The 18624-nt window shown below is 35.1% G+C and overlaps 3 protein-coding genes across 4 annotated transcripts; 2 read left to right on the top strand and 1 right to left on the bottom strand.

Moving 5' to 3' along the window:
- The first annotated feature begins 6963 nt into the window (after positions 1 to 6963).
- On the top strand, positions 6964 to 8069 carry CCP2 (ubiquitin-fold modifier). Its single transcript, XM_079047868.1, has 4 exons — positions 6964 to 7122; positions 7223 to 7320; positions 7726 to 7758; positions 7845 to 8069. The coding sequence occupies exons 1-4, from the start codon at positions 7046 to 7048 to the stop codon at positions 7910 to 7912; spliced, it is 276 nt and encodes a 91-aa protein (XP_078903994.1). The 5' UTR covers positions 6964 to 7045; the 3' UTR covers positions 7913 to 8069.
- Positions 8070 to 10418: 2349 nt separating this feature from the next.
- On the bottom strand, positions 10419 to 14550 carry ZIFL2 (zinc induced facilitator-like 2). 2 transcript variants are annotated; one of them, XM_079051920.1, is made up of 17 exons: positions 14230 to 14550; positions 13941 to 13981; positions 13780 to 13840; positions 13436 to 13538; positions 13036 to 13138; positions 12857 to 12910; positions 12719 to 12781; positions 12592 to 12641; positions 12448 to 12460; positions 12171 to 12347; positions 11995 to 12082; positions 11825 to 11910; positions 11627 to 11734; positions 11475 to 11519; positions 11007 to 11095; positions 10827 to 10870; positions 10419 to 10694 (listed from the first exon to the last, which is right to left on the bottom strand). In XM_079051920.1, the coding sequence occupies exons 1-17, from the start codon at positions 14399 to 14401 to the stop codon at positions 10603 to 10605; spliced, it is 1389 nt and encodes a 462-aa protein (XP_078908046.1). In that variant the 5' UTR covers positions 14402 to 14550; the 3' UTR covers positions 10419 to 10602. The 2 variants fall into 2 exon arrangements, with proteins under 2 accessions (XP_078908046.1, XP_078908045.1); XM_079051919.1 differs by having other exon boundaries at positions 10420 to 10694; positions 12448 to 12523; positions 14230 to 14549.
- A 68-nt stretch (positions 14551 to 14618) lies between these two features.
- LOC145112282 (uncharacterized) lies at positions 14619 to 15987 on the top strand. Its single transcript, XM_079048463.1, has 3 exons — positions 14619 to 14670; positions 15483 to 15560; positions 15671 to 15987. Exons 1-3 carry the CDS (start codon positions 14619 to 14621, stop codon positions 15985 to 15987), a joined length of 447 nt encoding a protein of 148 aa, XP_078904589.1.
- The last annotated feature ends 2637 nt before the right edge of the window (positions 15988 to 18624 follow it).

Here is an 18624-nt window from a genome sequence, read left to right as displayed (position 1 = left end):
CAAGAGGGTACATCTGGTGGACACGCAGTTTAAAACATCTGGTGAACACGTAGTTCAAAACATCTGGTGAACACGTAGTTCAAAACGTATGATGAACACTTAGTTCAAAACATATGGTGAACACTTAGTTCAAAAATACCTAGTGAATACGTAGTTCAAAAACACCTACAAGTTACGAGCCCGCTAGTGTTCCACTGGATTGTCTAGAATAGTCCGTGGTTGTCATCTATACTCCGCTAGATGGCCAGGTCATCTTAAACATTGAGGTCTCTCATCATTTTATCACACATCAACTATTTCATCTACCCATGTTTTACCCAACATTTTCGTAGATATAAAATACATATACAGTTTAAATCATTTAAAACATGTATAAATCGTTCATCCCTCATAGATATTAAGAACACATATAATATGCACACATAGCACGTAATTTATATTAAATACTTCATATATATGTGTAAGATGAAAGTAACTATGCACTCACTTGATAAGGTGGTGACTCGGTACTCGGACAGCGCTTCGTTTACTTTAAAATAATTTCTTTCGACAAAACCTAGTATTATTATCACTAGATTTTAGTCTAATATTTACCGTGACTAATTATTAGTCTTATTATTATTATTATTATATAAGTGTTTAAACAATACTTTCCAACCACTATGTACAGACAGGGGCCAGACACAAAACACCGGAGGGCAGGACCATTTTGGCATATAGCACTTCTGAAATCCAACAACCCTATGCGGCCCTTTAAACCAGATTCCCCGTACCGCGAGTAGTTGAAAAGATATTATAACGACATTTATATAAGTCATAATAATAGCTCAAATATTTATTATAAGTTCATAATAACAATACTAATTTTAAATATAAACTATATTTAAAATTGGGTAAGCATAACTTACTTACAATGGGGTTTTAGCTAGGAGTAGGGCTCTGCAGGGGCAAAACTTCGTCGCTGAATCTTTCTAAGAAAGATTCGTGCAGCGTTTCAGCGCTCACCTTACTATACTAAAACTACAGAAAGAGAAGTCGAATCACGAGGGACCGAAATGCTCGGGGGATAAGAAGAGAAAGACTCTTGAATCAAGAGAATGGTGCAAGAAATATGAGAGCCCAAGCCTCTTATTTATAGTAATTGAATTTACAAAAACTACCATCCATAATTACTTAATGACCTTATAGTTATATAAACGACTAAACACCCTTTCACAATACTATTTTAAATAGATTTAACGATATTTGTACTAAACTAATGTCGAAAGTACTCAACACTAGTCTTATAATAACCGCATCGTCGATACCTTTCTAATGATATATACATTTGTATATATATGTGTACGTATATATGATTTATACTTTATTTTAATATGTAAATATGCTATTATAATTTGTAACTCGTTCATACGAACTCCATTTTTGACGTTCTTTATATCCACGTGTTGGTATTTACGAGTACTACAACTTTCATTTAGACGTCGTCAAATAATTCTCATTCTATCTCAGATTTACAAAATTGTATCGAATTTATCGTGCTCGAAGAGTAGGGACCAAGTTTCGTCCATATCTTTAACATACGAGCTCTACTCTTGACATTCTTTATATCCACGCGTAGGTAAAAATAAGATCTACAACTTTCATTTTTACTTCGTTGGCTAATTCTCGACTGATCTTAAATTTAACAGTACGAGAAGATTATATTGTTAAATGTCCGCGTAAAATTCATAACTTCTACATACAGACTCCGTTTTCGTCTGTCTTTTTACCGTTGAGTTCCTATTAATGATATCTTCAACTCTCATTTAGGTCGCATATGCCAAAAACCGCTCGAACTAAAATTCGAGTTTTGGGTCGTGCACTGTTATGCCAAATTTTAGAAAATTCATAACTTCCTCATACGAAGTCAGATTTGGGCGTTTTTTTGTATGTTCTCGGTTTAACATGTACTACAACTTTTGTTTAGATTTCTAAGTCTAAAAAGTCCTCCATCGCAAATTCACTATTTACGTCTCCCGGTGCCGTGCTGGTTTTGCCGAAAAACTTCGACGGGTCATAACTTCTTCGTTATAACTTGGATTTCGGCGTTCTTTATATGTATGAAACCCTTGAGACATATTCTACAACTTGGTTAAGATTATTTATTCTAAATGATCTTTTGTCAAAAAGCCGTTTTTGACCCCTATTATCTCTAAATTGACTAGCCCAAATCTACGGGCGTTACAACCTTGGTTGTACTAAAGCTTATAACACTTAAACGAACCCTTAAACAGTGCTAAAAGACAACATAAACAATTAAACATTGATTGAATTGAATAATTGTACAAGATAGAAATTACGGGTTGTCACAACTTCTAGGGCTGGCCTCCTTGCCCAGAAAAAACCCTAGAACAACCTCTCTCCTTGTTCATTGAGTTTTGTGAGATTTAGAGTGATTCTTGAAGGAAGTTTTGAAGAGATAAGTATCAAGCTTGGAGGAGTGATCTTGGATTCATAAACTCTACATCAAAGGCTACATCTTTGAGGTATAAAGTCACAACCTTGACATGTAGTTTAATAGATCTCATTTATGGTAGTTTTGGCTTGGTTTTGTGACTTTGACTTTAGTATCCAAAGAAAAGAGGTTTCCAAGGGTTGAGGATGTAGATTTGGCCCCTACATGACCTTTAGAGGATTAAAGTTGCAAACTTTAATAGCCTCCATGTCCCATTCATGAAATATGTCCACAATGAAGCCAAAAATGAACCTTAGAGAGTGTTATAGCATGCATGGGCGTAAATTTGGAAACTTTACGTGATTAAACCACCTTAGGACCTCATATATGCGTCTTGGGACATTAAAGTGAGAGTTTAAGGGCTTAATGGGTCAATACCCTCCTTAAGGGGACTAGGGTTTGGTTTTAGAGCTTATTAGACGATCCTTGGGGGCAAAGTTAGAAACTTTTCCCTTCTAGACATCTCTAAGGATGGGGATTTGAGGTCTGGAACCTTTGAATTTAAGAAAAAGGACTTAATGCATTAAGTGGGTTGGCAGATTGAAGAACTCGACGAGTTCATGGGTGAACTCGACGAGTTCATGGGTGAACTCGACAAGTTGGTTTGGAATTATCCCGATTCTGTTAGAAATGGAGTAACTCGACCAGTTGTAGGAAAAATCGACGAGTTGGATCGCAATATCGCGATTCTAACTTTGGGGTGGACTCGACGAGTTGATAGGTAACTCGACGAGTTAAGTCAACTTGGAACGTTGACTTTGACTTTGACTTTGACATTTGACTTTGGACAAGTTAGTCCCAAGGGGTGCTTGGAGTAAACTAAATTATAATGAAGAAGATTATGGGCTTAGGATAAGGCCTGTAAGGGGTTAGGGCCCAATTTGGAAAATTGGGCCATTGATGGATTTATGGACATTATAGTGTTGGGCTTTTATTTTGGGCTTAGGCCTTAGTTTTGGATCATACAAGGCCAGGGGTAGAATGGTTATTTTACCCCATGTATAGATTAAGGATTATAGCATGGAACCCAATTGCTAATTGGGTATATTGATTGGTAGTGACAGCTCGGGAAGCTGGCGGGGCAGCAGCTAAGGATTTCATTCGGGAAGCTTCTGCATTCGAGGTGAGTCTCCTCACCATACCAATGGGTCGAAGACACCAAGGATCGGCCCATTTTGTGATATGTGGTACACTAGTTGATTTTGTAATATGTGGTACACTAGTTGATTTTGTGATATGTAGTATACTAGTTGTCTCTGTGGTACTTGCATGGAAGACCCCGGGGGGAGCCCGTGGCACTTGGATATCAGACCATGTGGGGGAGCCCATGGCATTCCAGGTAAAGACCATGGGGAGCCCATGACACTTGGATATCAGACCATGTGGAGGAGCCCATGTCATTCTATGTAAGACCATGGGGGAGCATGTGTGTAGCGCCTGGTTCCCGGTACATATTCTAAATATGAGTTTTTGCATTTTTATACTGGGACTCGAAGAGTTGAGGCCCCAAACTCGTCGAGTAGGAGGCGAATCTTGGACGCGGGTGGAAGAGTTTACTCGATGAGTCGGAAGCCCCGACTCGACGAGTAGATCTGTCTGAATGAAACCCTAAATTTTAGGGTTTGCACCCTATTTAAACAACTTATATGGCCTCCACTCCAGCCTCCATCACCCTCAGACCCTATTCTCGAAACCCTAATCAGCTTTTGAGTGTTCTTGAGCTTTTTGTGCCATTTTAGTGATTTGGAGCTTGGAGAATGAAGGAAAGGCTTGGAGGTCCAAGGAGGAGGCAGTAGATCCAGAGTCTTGGTTGCATTTCCAGCTTGTTTGAGGTAAAAAGCTTCAACCTTGGCTTTCCATCACTTAAATCTTCTTTAGGGCTTGCATCTTGTCATTTTTGGGACATTTCTAAGTCACTTTCGGGATTTGAGTGAATATGAGAGTGATAACTTCAGATCTGGGAACATTTGAGCTCAGGAAGCTCAAAGTTGCCACCTTTATTGAGCTATGGCCCTATCCCATGCATTAGGACTCCTTTATGGCTTAGTTTTGGTGTTCTAGCTTCATAACACCCATGCAAGCACATAAAGTTTGTAACTTTACGTGTTATATCGACCCTAGGGGGGCCAAATCTATGCTTTGGATGCAATAAGCCCGACTGAAATCGATTGTATGGACTTGGACTTTGGGGGACTTGGCGAGTCGGGTCATGGTTCCCCAACCTTTTTTGTTTCTAAGCAATCTGGTTGAGTCTAGAAGAGGACTCAACAAGATGGACATGAATATGGACTTGAAGATCAAGAACTCGACGAGTTCCAGGATGAACTTGGTGAGTTCAAGACAATGTCCCAACTGTTATGAAGAAGGACCCGACGAGTTCAAGGATGAACTCGACGAGTCAATGAGCAAATGTTCTGACCCGTATGAAGGAGAACTCGACGAGTTCAAGTGGAAAGTCCCGATTCTGTCGTAGGGAGAAACTCGGCGAGTTAGAGGGTAACTCGACGAGTCCGATCGTGAATGCGAGTTTCTCTGAGTTATGGAACTCGACGAGTTGGTGGATCAACTCGGCGAGTTGAGTCAACCAGGATGTTGACTTTGACCGGTGCGTTGACTTTGACTTTGACTTTGACTTGAGTTAACCATTGAAAGGGTTATGAGTATGAAATGGTAATTAAGGAAGGTTGTTATGTGTAGGAGTTTGAGAGGAGTCGATTCCAGCGCCGAGGACAGTTCAGTTACTGCACGACATTGATGTGAGTTACCTTCCAGTAGAAGTGGGTATAAGGCCACAATGCCGACCCACTAGTAAGAGATGTTTGTTAGATGATTGTGTTTGTGATAATTATCTGGTATGTTATGTTCATGAATTGGTATGCTATGATGATATGTGAAAATGGTAGAAATGATAGGATAGACCCTAGTACCGATCGATAGGGTCGAAGGGGTATGCCAGCACCCGAATAAGCTAAGCAGTATGTGATTTATATGTTATGCACTAGGATGCTATGTGGTAGAAGTAGGGGGTGAAATAGTCCCCGATACCAGTCGACAGGACCGAAGGGGTAGGCCAACACCCTGATATGCTAGGCTAAGTACCGGTCGACAGGACCGAAGGGGTAAGCCAACACTCTGATATGATAGCCTAGGTACCGGTCGATAGGACTGAAGGGGTAGGCTAGCACCCTGATATGCTAGGCAAGTTACCGGTTGAAAGAGACCGAAGGGGTAGTCAGTACCTACATATGTTAAACTGTATGTGTTATGTATGGTATGTGGTATGATGGGGGAACTCACTAAGCTTTGTGCTTACAGTTTTCAGTTTTGTTTTCAGACACCTCTTCATCGAATGAGAAGGATCCGACACGGTAGCAACACATCACGCACACACAAAATTTCCGCATTATGAGATTATTGGGATTGTACTCTGCCATTATTACTATTTTATGATATGGTTTTGAGACACGTGACTACGTTTTATGAAATGATATGAATCGATGATATTTTTCAGTAAACTGTTTTATAAGTTACTTAATTAAAAACAAAATTTTTGGTATTGAAAATTAGGATGTTACAAGTTGGTATCAGAGCCTTGGTTTGAGGGATTCATGCACACTCGCGGGTGTATTTGGACTCAAACTGAGGAATTTGAAAAGAGAAAAGAACTTTGAAAAGAACAAGGTGTGTGATGCCACCATCACCATTGTCGTCACCACCACCACTACCATTACCCACTACCACTACCAATGTCATCACCCACCACCACCGTCGCCACCACCACCACCACCGCTAATAACACTACCACCACCACCACTACTAACACTGCCACCATCGCCGCTACCACCACTGCCACCAGCCGCCACTGCCACCCTCAACACCATCACCGCCGTCGCTGTCGCCACCAGCTGCCACTGTCACCATCACCACCACTTCTACCACCACAATCAATGTCACCGCCACCATCACCACCACGGTAGCCGCCACCATGACCGCCACCCACTATTGTCGCCGCCACCACCGCCACTGCCCCCACCACTACTGCCACAATCGCTGGAATTTTACTGTTTTTAAGCAAAACAGTCAAAAAGGGTAATTATGTCATTTTACATGAATTCCAATTCCATTTCCTGCGAACCAAACAAAATCTAGAATTAATTCTAATTCCATTTCCTGCCAACCAAACAGCATATGAAATTGGATTCAAATTCCTGACAGATTCCTTTTCCAATTCCAATTTATTCAGCAACATTCTGCCAACCAAAGAGCTACTTTTTTTTGACTATCCAATTTAATAAAAAGTGTCAAACCTCTTATTATCAATATTAATAATGCTTTTTGGATAGTTTAATAATTTGTTAAAGAGTATAATATGAAAAATAAAATTTAATGATTTTTTTTTTCAAAAACAAAAAAACAAAAAAAACTCATTTTGCCATTCCACTAAATAGCGTAGTAAATACGTTCCAACTCAGTTTTGTTTTGGTATATTTTACAAGAGATCTGTCCTGTCCTAAATACAATCGGAGGCGAAGCAACAAAAGATCTGCTGCTATGGCGAGTGCTGCTGCCGGAGGGAAAGTGTCGTTCAAGGTTATTCTGACCTCCGATCCGAAGCTTCCTTTCAAAGTGTATGTAACCTTGCCTTCTTCTTCTCTCATAGCCATAGGGTTTTGATTTTCGTTTAATCCGTTAATTCTTTTGCTATATGTGTCCTCGATCTGCTTCTAGGTTTAGCGTTCCAGAGGGAGCTCCATTCACTGCTGTTCTTAAATATGCAGCGGAAGAATTCAAAGTCCCTCCCCAAACTAGCGCCATCATCACAAATGGTAACCCAATTTTCGTTTAATATATCATGCCCTAATGTTGTCGCAATTGATTCTTTCTAGTTCATCCTGCTGTTGCTTAATGCTTATGCATTCTATGAGTTTTTAAACATATACTCCTATTCTTGCCATTTCCTACTTAAACACGATCAATACTCTGATCAATAATTAGAGACCACAAATTGGTGAGACTTTAAGAGAATTCCTTATGATTGCTTCTCCACAATTTGCCACACAATTAGGCGAATAATGAATTTGAAGAAGGTGAATTAGGAGTCATCTCAAGAATTAAACAACCTTAAAACCCTAAAAACATTCAAAACTTTGCACATTTTCTATTACCAACAACAAAGTTGCATAAAAATTGGTAGTAGTATGCTAAATCCATTTTCTGTATTCATTTTGCAGATGGTGTTGGAATCAATCCTCAACAAAGTGCAGGTATGCTAGCATTTATGTTAATGATTATGATTATGTTATGATGATGGTGTTAAATAATAATGTGATGATGGTTTTGGTTTTGGCAGGCAATGTGTTCTTGAAACATGGCTCAGAACTTCGCCTGATTCCTCGTGATAGGGTTGGAGCTGCTTAGATCTTTATTGACCAATAATTTTGTGTTATGTTTTGTTTGTAAAAAAAGGCTTAAAATTTCAGAGGTTGATAGCCATGAATATGATGATGATGCTTTGAAGAACAATGAATGAAAATATCAATAAGTACTGCTAATACACAACTTGATCTTCCTTTTATGACGGGTTTAACGCATGCTTATGAAATCATATTTTATTTTTTCTAGATAAAACTGCAGAAATGGTAAGGTCTAAAAAAAAGTTTATTAGCAAAAAAGGTCCAAAAAAAACTTCATTAGCAAAAAGGTCCCTATTTGGTGGGTTTTGTTGTGGTTTTGATCTTTTAAGTTTAACAGTTTGGCTGTTAATTTTTTGAAAATGACGGTTTTACCTTTAGGGACCATTTCTAGAGTTGTATCTTTTACCAAAATACAAGGATTATTTTTGTAATTTTTCTTTTTAATTTTATTGAATTAATATAATTATTTTTTTTTAATTTCTTTTTATTGGATTGTTTTTTGTTAGATTATTATATATTAATAAATATTATTTTAATATATTATATTTATATATTAATAAATGTTACATTATATTAGATTATTAATTTTTTTAATTTCTTCTTTATTGAATTAATTTTTTTATTGGATTATTATATAATCATAAATATTATTTCTAATATATAATATTTATATATTAATAATATTACTTTATTGGATTATTAGTTTCTTTTAATTAATTCTTTTATTAAATTTTTATTGGATTAAATCATTTTTATTGGATTATTACTTTTAATTTATTATTTTTATACATAATAAATATTATCGGTTCCAATACAAAGTCGTCAAAATACGCAAAAACACCGTCTACTATTGTCGAAAATCGTCGGGACAACCACCAACCACCTTCATCGATGCTACGACGAAAACCCCACTAACTAATTCCACCCAACGCCGCCGGTAGCCACCTGTAACAAACTCTTCCCAATTCACCAAAATTTTCCATATCTGCTACTAAGCTGACCATAATCTGCTACAACCACCACCATTTGAACCACCAGGAGGTCCGATCCAAACACTCATTTTCAGTTCCACTCTTAGAAGCCTTCTACCAACCTTGTGTCGTATCATCTCGCTAGAAATCGCCGATCATCGCCTAATGTCGGGCATTCTCGATTAAAACTACACATGTCGACTACCCACATAATGCACAACAAACCCCGAAAAACAAACAACCTTCAGTCGACCAATCGTTACCGACATCGCAATTGATGGCGATAATGTTAAATCGAGGGTTTTCAAACCACCAGAGAATTGCCGCAGGTGGTGGCAAGGGTATAGAACAACCGACTGTCGAGTAGCGAGTACTCGGGGAGCACTCAGAGTTGGTAATTCATGTAGAAGTATTTTTAGGGAAATTATATGTCAAAATCTTAAGTTTATTGGAAAATATATAACAAAATTAGATACATGTGGATACATAAAAACTAAAATACACACGATGATCTCACTTCGTAAATAATTACTGAAAATTTAAGATATATATATGCAGTAACAGGGGTTGGAGACGGTCCGACAGTGGTGGTGGTGGTGACTGAGTGATGGTGGCGGTGTTATCAAAAATATGTTATCTTTTGAATAATTAAAATAAATTAAGAGAGGTGGGGTGTGTGAGATTTTTCATGATTTTTATTTAAATTAACAAAGAAAGCAATTAAAAGAAAACAAAAAAATTAAAAAAGAATTAAATAAAAAAATCATAATCTAATAAAATAAAATTTATAGTTATATAAATATTATATATTAAAAATAATATTTATTAGTATATAATAACCCAATAAAAAAGAAATTAAAAGAAAATAATTAAAAAATTAATAATCCGATAAAGTGATATTTATTAATATATAAATATAATATATTAAAAATAATATTATTAATATATAATTATCCAATAAAAAATAATAGATTAAGAAAGAAATTAAAAAAATAATTAAAAGAATTAATGTATAATACTTTAATAAAATAAATTTTTTTTGTAGAAATGGTCATTGTAGTTTGATAAAAAGATACAACTGTAGAAATGATCCCTAAACGTAAAACTGTCATTTTCAAAAAGTTAACAAACTGTTAAACTTAACAAGAAAGGGACCAAAATCACATCTTAACTATCAAATAGGAACATTTTGCTAATAATTTTTTTTGGATCTTACCCAAAGAAATTGACAAACCACATGGATCATTTCTGCAATTTTGTCTCTATCGGTTTGTGCAATAAAGTGGTTTTTGATAGACGTTTCATGTTGAATGCATGTTTATAAAATTATATTTTATAAAAGTTTGAAACAATGTTACATAAATTGGCATGTAAGTTGAAACATTAACATGTTAATGTGTTATCTCTATAATATTATATCGTTTGGGTTTACAATAAAACATCTTTACATATTTTGTATAAAGAAACAACTTTGTTGCATAAAGGGAGAAAAAAAAGGTGAAATATTATCACATAAATGTCCATCTATAAACACCAACCAACATATGATAAACCATGATTTAAATTCCACTAAGTTTATTGTATTTTACAAGAATAAGTATTTGTACCTGAAAACCTTACTTATGGATTCTCACATCTTTTTCTTTTTTATACTGTATAATAATAATAATAATAATAATAATAATAAGGGCATGAATGAATGTACAAATATCTTTCTTGTGTTCTATGCAACGGGTTGCGCCATGAAAGGCTTGAAGGTTAAAACCAGCCCGACAAACTGAAGGATGTTCAATGCAAAGAATACCAGTTGATCACCTAATAAATACATCCATGTAATGAATTATTATTGGTAATCAAATTGACCCATTTTCACATACGAGATTATTAATTAGCATCAAGATGAAGAGGATATTTCATATTTCATATTTCATATTTCATATTTCATACCTGGGAGTATGGCAGCAACTTGACGTTTTTGTGCAAAAGAAAAGCTGAAAATGATAGAGAATTAATACTTTACTTTCATTTCTTCAAATTATAATTTTGCTACAAATACAATTGGGTAGATTTTTCAAAGTATAATATGATTTAATGAATGTATTGGTTAAAGAATATAACTTGACTTACAGTGCTCCTGCGCCAGCTGGACCAAATGCTTTAGAGACAGACATGGCTGTCATTGAAATGCCATTAGCAGCTCCTCGCTCATGTTGGGCCTTTATTTATTTATCATTAACACAATTCATTTCATACAAAAAAAAAAAAAAAACAAAAATCCCACCATGTTTATCCATTTAACTATTCTCTATGGTGTCATTAATCCATTATACTTTTCAACATCAAACTACTTAAAAAAAGCACATACCACTTTCACCATTTAATTGATTTTGCCACTCAACTATTATTATAAAAATAATCATAAAAGATATTTTGTCCTTTTTTAAAACCGCGAATTTCTTTTTAAGCTGTCAAGAACTGAAGAAAGCATACTGGCTTAATCACTACAGAAAACAGTCAAATGGCTAAATCAATAAACGTTGTGCTTTTAAAAAAAATTATAATCATTTTTTTTTATGGAGAAGTGATAGGACTTACAACAGATTTATTTAACAAAATGAATAACCCAGTCACCAGCGACACCTGGACAACCGCATATATCAAGATTAACTGATATTAAAAAATATATATATATATATATATATATATATATAGAGAGAGAGAGAGAGAGAATAATAATATCTACTTACTGATAAAAAATTCCTTATTAGTGATGCACAATTGACAGCTAGAAGAAGAGAAAACCCTGAAAGCGTTGCTATGTATGGATAAGTTGATAAAATAGGTATTGATATAACCTGAAGCAAAGAAAACAATGGTTAATAATAATTATGTACACAAAAAGACGAGAATGCCCTCCTCATTCTCAATATCAAAGTACTACTTACAGCTGAAAGGCGTGTGACAGTGAGTGGGCCCAGAAGTTTCTCGATTAATGGATATAGTAGAAGCTGGAACAATAAAAGCCCAAAACCTGAATAAATACAATAGAAAATATGTTATTCTTTCAACAACCCCATGAAAAATATTTATTAAAAATCCAAAATAATAAATGTACCTGAAATAGCAAGAATCTCACCAACATCTTGAGATGAAAAACTAAGCCCTCCATAACTTTTGTCACTAACTGCCCACAAAGAAAATATCTGTGAAAGTAAAACAACATTAATTTAGAATTTGAGGAGATTGTGATTTTTGGCAATTAATAAGTAAAACTGTATTTTTTTTATTTACCTCTGTATAAGCTATTTCCTGAAGTGAAAACACACAATACACAATGATTGTAGACATTAATGCCCAATTTTTCAACAAAGCAAATGAAGACATCTTTTCTGCTTTGACCTCATTTTGACCAAGTAAACTTTCAGAAGCTTCTACTTCTGATGCATTGCCATGTTTGTGCAGTGTTTCCTTCAAAAAAATTTGCAAATCAAGATTATTAAAACATGCAATGCAATATGGGGTTGGGGTTTAATTGTATTCTCTTTCCAAATGTATTAAACATACTTACAGGAAGCCACCAGCTAGAAATAAATACAGCCAATGAGTAGATGGATATAATAAGACATGGTAAAAAGTATGGAAACCTGCAGCATGTAATGATATAGTAGAAATGAAAAATAAAAAAAAGCAAAACTTTCAAAGAATGTATTACCTTCCAAACAAAGAATTTTCAGAAAAAAACTGTGGGTATTTCTCAGCAGGCTGATGTGAATACAAAAGAAACACAGTAAGAATCTTAAACTATTCACAATTTTATTTTATAAATCCATAAATTGCACCTGTGCAAAGAAACCTCCAATAGCAGGACCAATAATTAAGCCAATTCCTCGAGAAGTACTCACCTGAAATTATAACTTCTCAAGTAAATATGATAATATAAATACAAGAAATACAAAGAAACATAGTAAACATCTTACAATTGATAATGCCAAAGCTTGGTACTCCTCATGGCAGACTTCAGAAGCATATGTCTATAACAGATTTCAATAAACAGCAAAATTAACTAACTATATTTTTCTTTATCTATGTCCTTTTTTTAGTTTTTATATCCAAACCCCATAAATAGATGCATATATATGTATATAAGGTATTATACCCGTATTGTTCCTAGTAGACTGTTAAAACATCCAAGGAGAAACCTTGAAGAAATTGCCATCCAGAAGGATGAACTGAGTCCAAACATCGTGTTGAAAATGAACCTGAATCCATATGTCAAAAGAAACAATGAAATGCAAGAAATAACAAAAAACTTCTATTCTTGTGTTTATTATAACATCCCACTTTCATTTCTTCCTAATGTACTTTCAAAAATATACCTAATTATAACAATGTCATCCAAATACAAAACAACTTCCTTTGTTATAATTTTCCAAATACAATGTCTTGATAAGAAAAAAAATATAAGGAGGATTGATAAATGAGAGTACTATATCTTGCATTTAGGCCATTAAGTTTTAAAATTGTTATAGTTAAAAACATATGATATCACTGCTTACACTGAAAATGTGCCAATTAGTATTATAGGCTTTCTCCCATATCTATCAGCAAGCACTCCCCAAAACAGAGAAGTCAAGGCTCTTCCAATCATGAATGAAGAACCTACAAAAAGATATCAAAGATATCAAACAATCTCCACGTTTATATCATTCAAAAAGAGTAGTTCATGGGACTGCACAAGCTTTCTAGGGTTATTTTCGATGATGATAATGAGGATTGAGGAGGGCATTTAGGTCTTTTGTACATACAAGAGATCTATGGGTTGAGTGGGACAAAAATTTGTCCCATTGACATCACTCATAGCATCTTGTCATGCCTAAAAAGGGTTCTCTAGATAGCTTACCCACAAATCCAGCATAGTAACCAATATCTTCCTCTTGACTTGCAATATTAAAGTCTCTAATCTGCAGAAGATATCATATACATATAGTCAAGTTATCAGTCAACAAGAACTTACTGAAAAATATGATTTTACTAAGAAATTAGAATATTGCACTTGCATACCATGAAGTAAATGAACGGGTAGAGAGAAGAAATTGGCAGAGCTGAAAAACAAACCAATATAACGAGCTCTTAGCATCATATCCTCAGCAAGAGAATCTAAAATTTTAACTTAAAATCCCCCGAAAAAAATGTTGATATCATTCGATTGAGATATATGGAAGTTCCACGAATCATTTACACCCAAAACCAACAGAATTTGCAGTATATGGATAACAGAGAGAAAAAATCAATGAAGCGACTGAATTTGGTGTAACTAAAATCATGAATTGATAAAAGAGAAAACAAGTACCGGTGCAGAGGGAAACGAGCCAGATATAAGAAAGGTGTGCATAGGGCAACCCAGTTCGTTCCTCTTTAAGACGGTCGATTTTGCAGCCGGGGCAATTGTGAAACCTTAATTTGGCATCCTTCTCTTTGTTCTTCGACGACAAATGAGTGCTGTTAGTGGCCGTATCTTCCATTGCAAAAGCTTCCGAGTGGCTGACACTGTTTTACGGTTGCAAAATAGGGGTTCTGGGTAGTCCACCGCAGCCATGGACTCATGGAGTTTGATCAAACTCGCCTGTTTTCCAATTGGATGGAATAGGACAAAAAGAATGAATAGACAGCCCGCGTATTCTTGCTTAATTGATTTTCATAAATAAGTGTAAAATCCTGTGTACGTTGATTAAAAAAGAGATGTACACTGGTCGATTAAAAAAGAGATGGACAGGGTTGATTAAAAAAGAGAGTATAATATTAAAATGTAAATAATAAATATTTTTTAGACAAAATTTCACAATTGGTTCATGTAGTTTACAAAATATCGTACTTTGAGGACTTCCTAGCAAAAAGTTACGCCACTGGTCCTTATGGTTTCAGTTCATTGCGCGATTGGTCCTTGACCCTAACCCCGTCACTTTTGTGCCGTTAGTGCAGGGGTGTTTTTGTCTTTTCATTTAGCAATCACTGTAATAGGATTAGGGTTAGGGTTTTTGAAGCTGTTAAAGGAGATGAAAGTACCGATCGATCTACAAGAGAGAAAGAGAGAGAGAGGGAGATGAAGAAGGGTAACAAAGTTATGTTCGATTTGCAGTTCTGATTTGTAGGTTCCGAAGAAGCATCGTTCGTAATCTCTTTATTCTCCTGCGATTCTTGGGTTCCGATTTTTAGGGTGTCATCAAATCTTTGGGGGAGGAAACGGGTGGGACGGGTTCAGTGGGGATCACGTTCCTCATAATGGTGAAAGTAGCTCTCTTTTTCCTTCCGACACAAACGCACCACCACCTGAAAGCCCTCTTGTCTCCAACACCATCTCCAATTTACACTAGAAACGATGTACATATCTTCTAGTCAAACACGCATCATCACACCCTTCCCCTTCAGCCACCACTCCCGTTTCCGCAAGAACATATAACGAACAACAGAAATCACAGGTAAGATCGATCATATTCCCGAAAAATATAGATTCAAAATTGAAATGAAGCCCCTTAGGTTTATTGGGCTAGTTTTTAACTTTGGGCTTTAGGGTTTACAATCATACATTGATAAAATTGTGTGCAGATTGGGGCGATTCAAGCTTCGGTTTCAAGGTCGCTCTCGCGAAACATTGTTATCATAAGATCATTTCTTTTGCAGCACGTAAGATAATGATCAAGTCGAGAGTGCTAATGGTACGTTTTTTATTATATACACTTGCGATTTGATTTTCATATTCCAATTTTGTGGAAACGATTTTGTTTCAAATGAAGATCAAATCAGTTCAGTTGAAGTGGAGAACGATGAAGAGATTGACGAGGAAGAAGCGATTTGCAGAATCTGCTTTGATTCATGCGATGAAGGTAATCAGTTGAAGATGGAATGCAGCTGCAAAGGTGCGCTTAGACTTGTTCATGAAGAATGTGCAGTTAAATGGTTTAGTGTTAAAAGGAACAAAAACTATGATGTTTGTGGTCGTAAAGTCTCAAATTTACCAGTAACTTTGCTTTGTATGCCAAGTTATGTTCAAAGACAAACCATGAATATGAATCCACAAGATCAACATCTGAATTCAGGAACAATAAGGTAGCTTGATTAATTTTTCAAATTTTAATGGAAAATTTAGAATTCCTGAATTCTTACATGTTTGTTTATTTAGTGCATGGCAGGATTTTGTGGTGCTAGTTTTGATAAATGAAAAGACAAAAATACCCCTGCACTAACGGTACAAAAGTGACGGGGTTAGGGTTAAGGACCAATCGCGCAATGAACTGAAACCATAAGGACCAGTGGCGTGACTTTTTGCTAGGAAGTCCTCAAAGTGCGATATATTGTGTAAACCACAGGGACCAATTGTGAAATTTTGTCTATTTTTTAAAATAATATCTATGACGTTCAAAATTTTACATATATATGTATATAAATACTATATGACTTTTTAATTTTAAAAATTGAAAAACTTAAGAATTGATATGTGAATATTATTTATTTCAAAAATATCATAAAATGACAAGTGTCAAAACTCATAAGAGATTGACATGTGACAAAATGAATATTCATTGATTATAGTTGATAGTTAGAAACTCTTATTTTTAATCTTTTAATTGCATCCACTAGTCCAATAGAATTTGTCAATATTAACCATTTTCTAATCTAATTATTCAAAAACAATCGAGAAATTAAGTAATCTTTGGAGTGTTTTTTTAATATTAACCACAACTTTTTTTAACTAACCATTTTCTCTAGAATTGACCATTCCGGAGCATGCCAAAATGGTTCAAGCTCAATGCTGTAACCCAAAGTTATATACACGGGCACACATTAAAATCAGAATCAACATTTCGGATGCTATGATATTCCGAATTTGTTGCTACCAAAATTCCAAATATTTTTAAGCGTTTTCTATCATAGATTCAACAAACCAAGTTAGTTGTACTGTTTAACTACTTGCATTTTAGATTACAAACGATTTTCTGTATTTCGAAATGCGTAAAGCAATTCCAAAATACGAGTAGCAACTCTAGAATGTGATAACTTTTTTTAACCATTATGACCATATAAATACCTTAAAATCTATTACTACCACTCCTTATTTAAATCAAATAAGTGTAGATTACCCATTAAAAGTTATTCTGGAATGGTACTTTCAGTTAGGGGTGCAAACGAGTCAAACTACTCGTGAGCTACTCGGGATCGGCTAGTTATCCCTTAAGGGGTGCAAAACATGACATGGACTTAACCATTCAACAATTGATCTCTAAAGTTCTTAGTCTATCAACTCCAGAAGAGTTTTATAGACATGCATGTCTTGAACTCATATTAGGTCAAAATAAGGATTATGACCAAAAATCTCATGCATGGATTAAAATCCAACCATACTTCAGATTCAAACCATCAACCACTCCAAATGTCCTAGAGATTCATAAAGTTGCAAACTTTGTGGGACATCGCCATCCCAACTAATAATAAGAAGAAGAAGAATATGTGAGAAAACTAAAGATCTAGCAACCTAAAAACATAAAGGTGGAGTCTTGGACACTTATAGAGGTACAGAAGTGTGCTAGGATGAGGAATGGAAACAAATCTTGGCTCACTTCTTCTTCCTTCTTCCTACAAGGTCTTCCAAAAGCACCAAAATGAGCTTCAACAATGGAGGAAAGGGATTAGGGTTTCTTCAGATCTTAGGAGGGTGATGGAGGCTGAAGATGCATATACCCTAGCCTCCTCATTCCTTTAAATAGGTTGAAAACCCGAAAAATTAGGGTTTAAGCCACCAGGTGGCAGCCACGCCATGGCAGATTAAATGAAGTCTATGTCCAAAAGTGCCTCGCCATATCGTGGTGGTGCCTCCACCACGTCGTGGCAACTCCAAACATCTAAACTTAAATAAATAAAATGTACCTCAGGATTTAGATGTTACACATAATGGGTGTCCGTAATGTGTATTCAGAATGTTATGCCCAAAATCTATGTCATGGAGTGTGTGTAATGTTGTTGTACAACTGATATGGTAGTCTAAAATATGTGTATTGGATTGTGTGCAATGTTCATGACCCAATATAAAAAAAAGTGACATTCAATTTACTTATAAAACTCCAAAATGGCAACAAATCAACCGCTACCATGGACTTCAGAAATAGTGATCACGCTCGTTCGGTCTTGGATACTCATTAAGGAAGATATTTGTGTCACCAGTCTCCCATATTTGATGTATGGATCACTTTGGTCCCGCTTGAAAAATATATTTCTGTTATCTCATAAAGAGTATTAAACAAAATAAGTCAAGAGTAAATTTAAAGATATAAGATCAAAGGTGAAGATGTTTAACAAAATTTATCACAAGATCAACAACGAATTATTAAATGGAGATGAAGAAGTAATTTTGAAGGTAGCTAGCCTGCAATATAGAAACATAAATAACAATGTTGATTTTCCATACGAACATGCTTGGATTATTTTAAAAGATGTCTCATATTTTTGAAGATCTTTATGCCTAAGAGTCATTATAGAATGATATTTCTAATGACATATGATCCTATAGGGTCACATATTATAACAAGTTACTACTAATTGATTATTTATTAGTATAATTTGATTATTAATAAATATTATCAATGTTTGTATTTAAATGGAAAAACATTATTTTATGAAAATAATATTTTACCAACATATTGAAAATTATTGTTTCTAGGAAATAATAATAATAAGAGAACAAAAACTTGTTATA

Source organism: Lactuca virosa, chromosome 5 (assembly GCF_052849685.1).
Source record: "Lactuca virosa cultivar CGN04683 chromosome 5, Lactuca_virosa_CGN04683_v6, whole genome shotgun sequence".
In the NCBI taxonomy this organism is placed as follows: Eukaryota; Viridiplantae; Streptophyta; class Magnoliopsida; order Asterales; family Asteraceae; genus Lactuca; species Lactuca virosa.
The sequence above is the reverse complement of the archived record's forward strand: the minus strand, read 5'-3'. Positions and strand labels throughout refer to the sequence as shown.

What these genes read in the sequence shown, in the direction of transcription:
- CCP2 (XM_079047868.1), top strand. Translation starts at nt 7,046, where the DNA reads ATGGCGAGTGCTGCTGCCGGAGGGAAAGTGTCGTTCAAGGTTATTCTG. An exon ending in CCGAAGCTTCCTTTCAAAGT is followed by an intron (nt 7,123 to 7,222) that starts GTATGTAACCTT and finishes ATCTGCTTCTAG; the next exon opens with GTTTAGCGTTCCAGAGGGAG. An exon ending in CAATCCTCAACAAAGTGCAG is followed by an intron (nt 7,759 to 7,844) that starts GTATGCTAGCAT and finishes TGGTTTTGGCAG; the next exon opens with GCAATGTGTTCTTGAAACAT.
- ZIFL2 (XM_079051919.1), bottom strand. Translation starts at nt 14,401, where the DNA reads ATGGAAGATACGGCCACTAACAGCACTCATTTGTCGTCGAAGAACAAA. An exon ending in TTGGAGGTTTCTTTGCACAG is followed by an intron (nt 12,642 to 12,718) that starts GTGCAATTTATG and finishes TATTCACATCAG; the next exon opens with CCTGCTGAGAAATACCCACA. An exon ending in AGTTGCTGCCATACTCCCAG is followed by an intron (nt 10,695 to 10,826) that starts GTATGAAATATG and finishes TGTATTTATTAG; the next exon opens with GTGATCAACTGGTATTCTTT.
- LOC145112282 (XM_079048463.1), top strand. Translation starts at nt 14,619, where the DNA reads ATGTACACTGGTCGATTAAAAAAGAGATGGACAGGGTTGATTAAAAAA. An exon ending in AGGGTTGATTAAAAAAGAGA is followed by an intron (nt 14,671 to 15,482) that starts GTATAATATTAA and finishes AATTGTGTGCAG; the next exon opens with ATTGGGGCGATTCAAGCTTC. An exon ending in GATCATTTCTTTTGCAGCAC is followed by an intron (nt 15,561 to 15,670) that starts GTAAGATAATGA and finishes TTTCAAATGAAG; the next exon opens with ATCAAATCAGTTCAGTTGAA.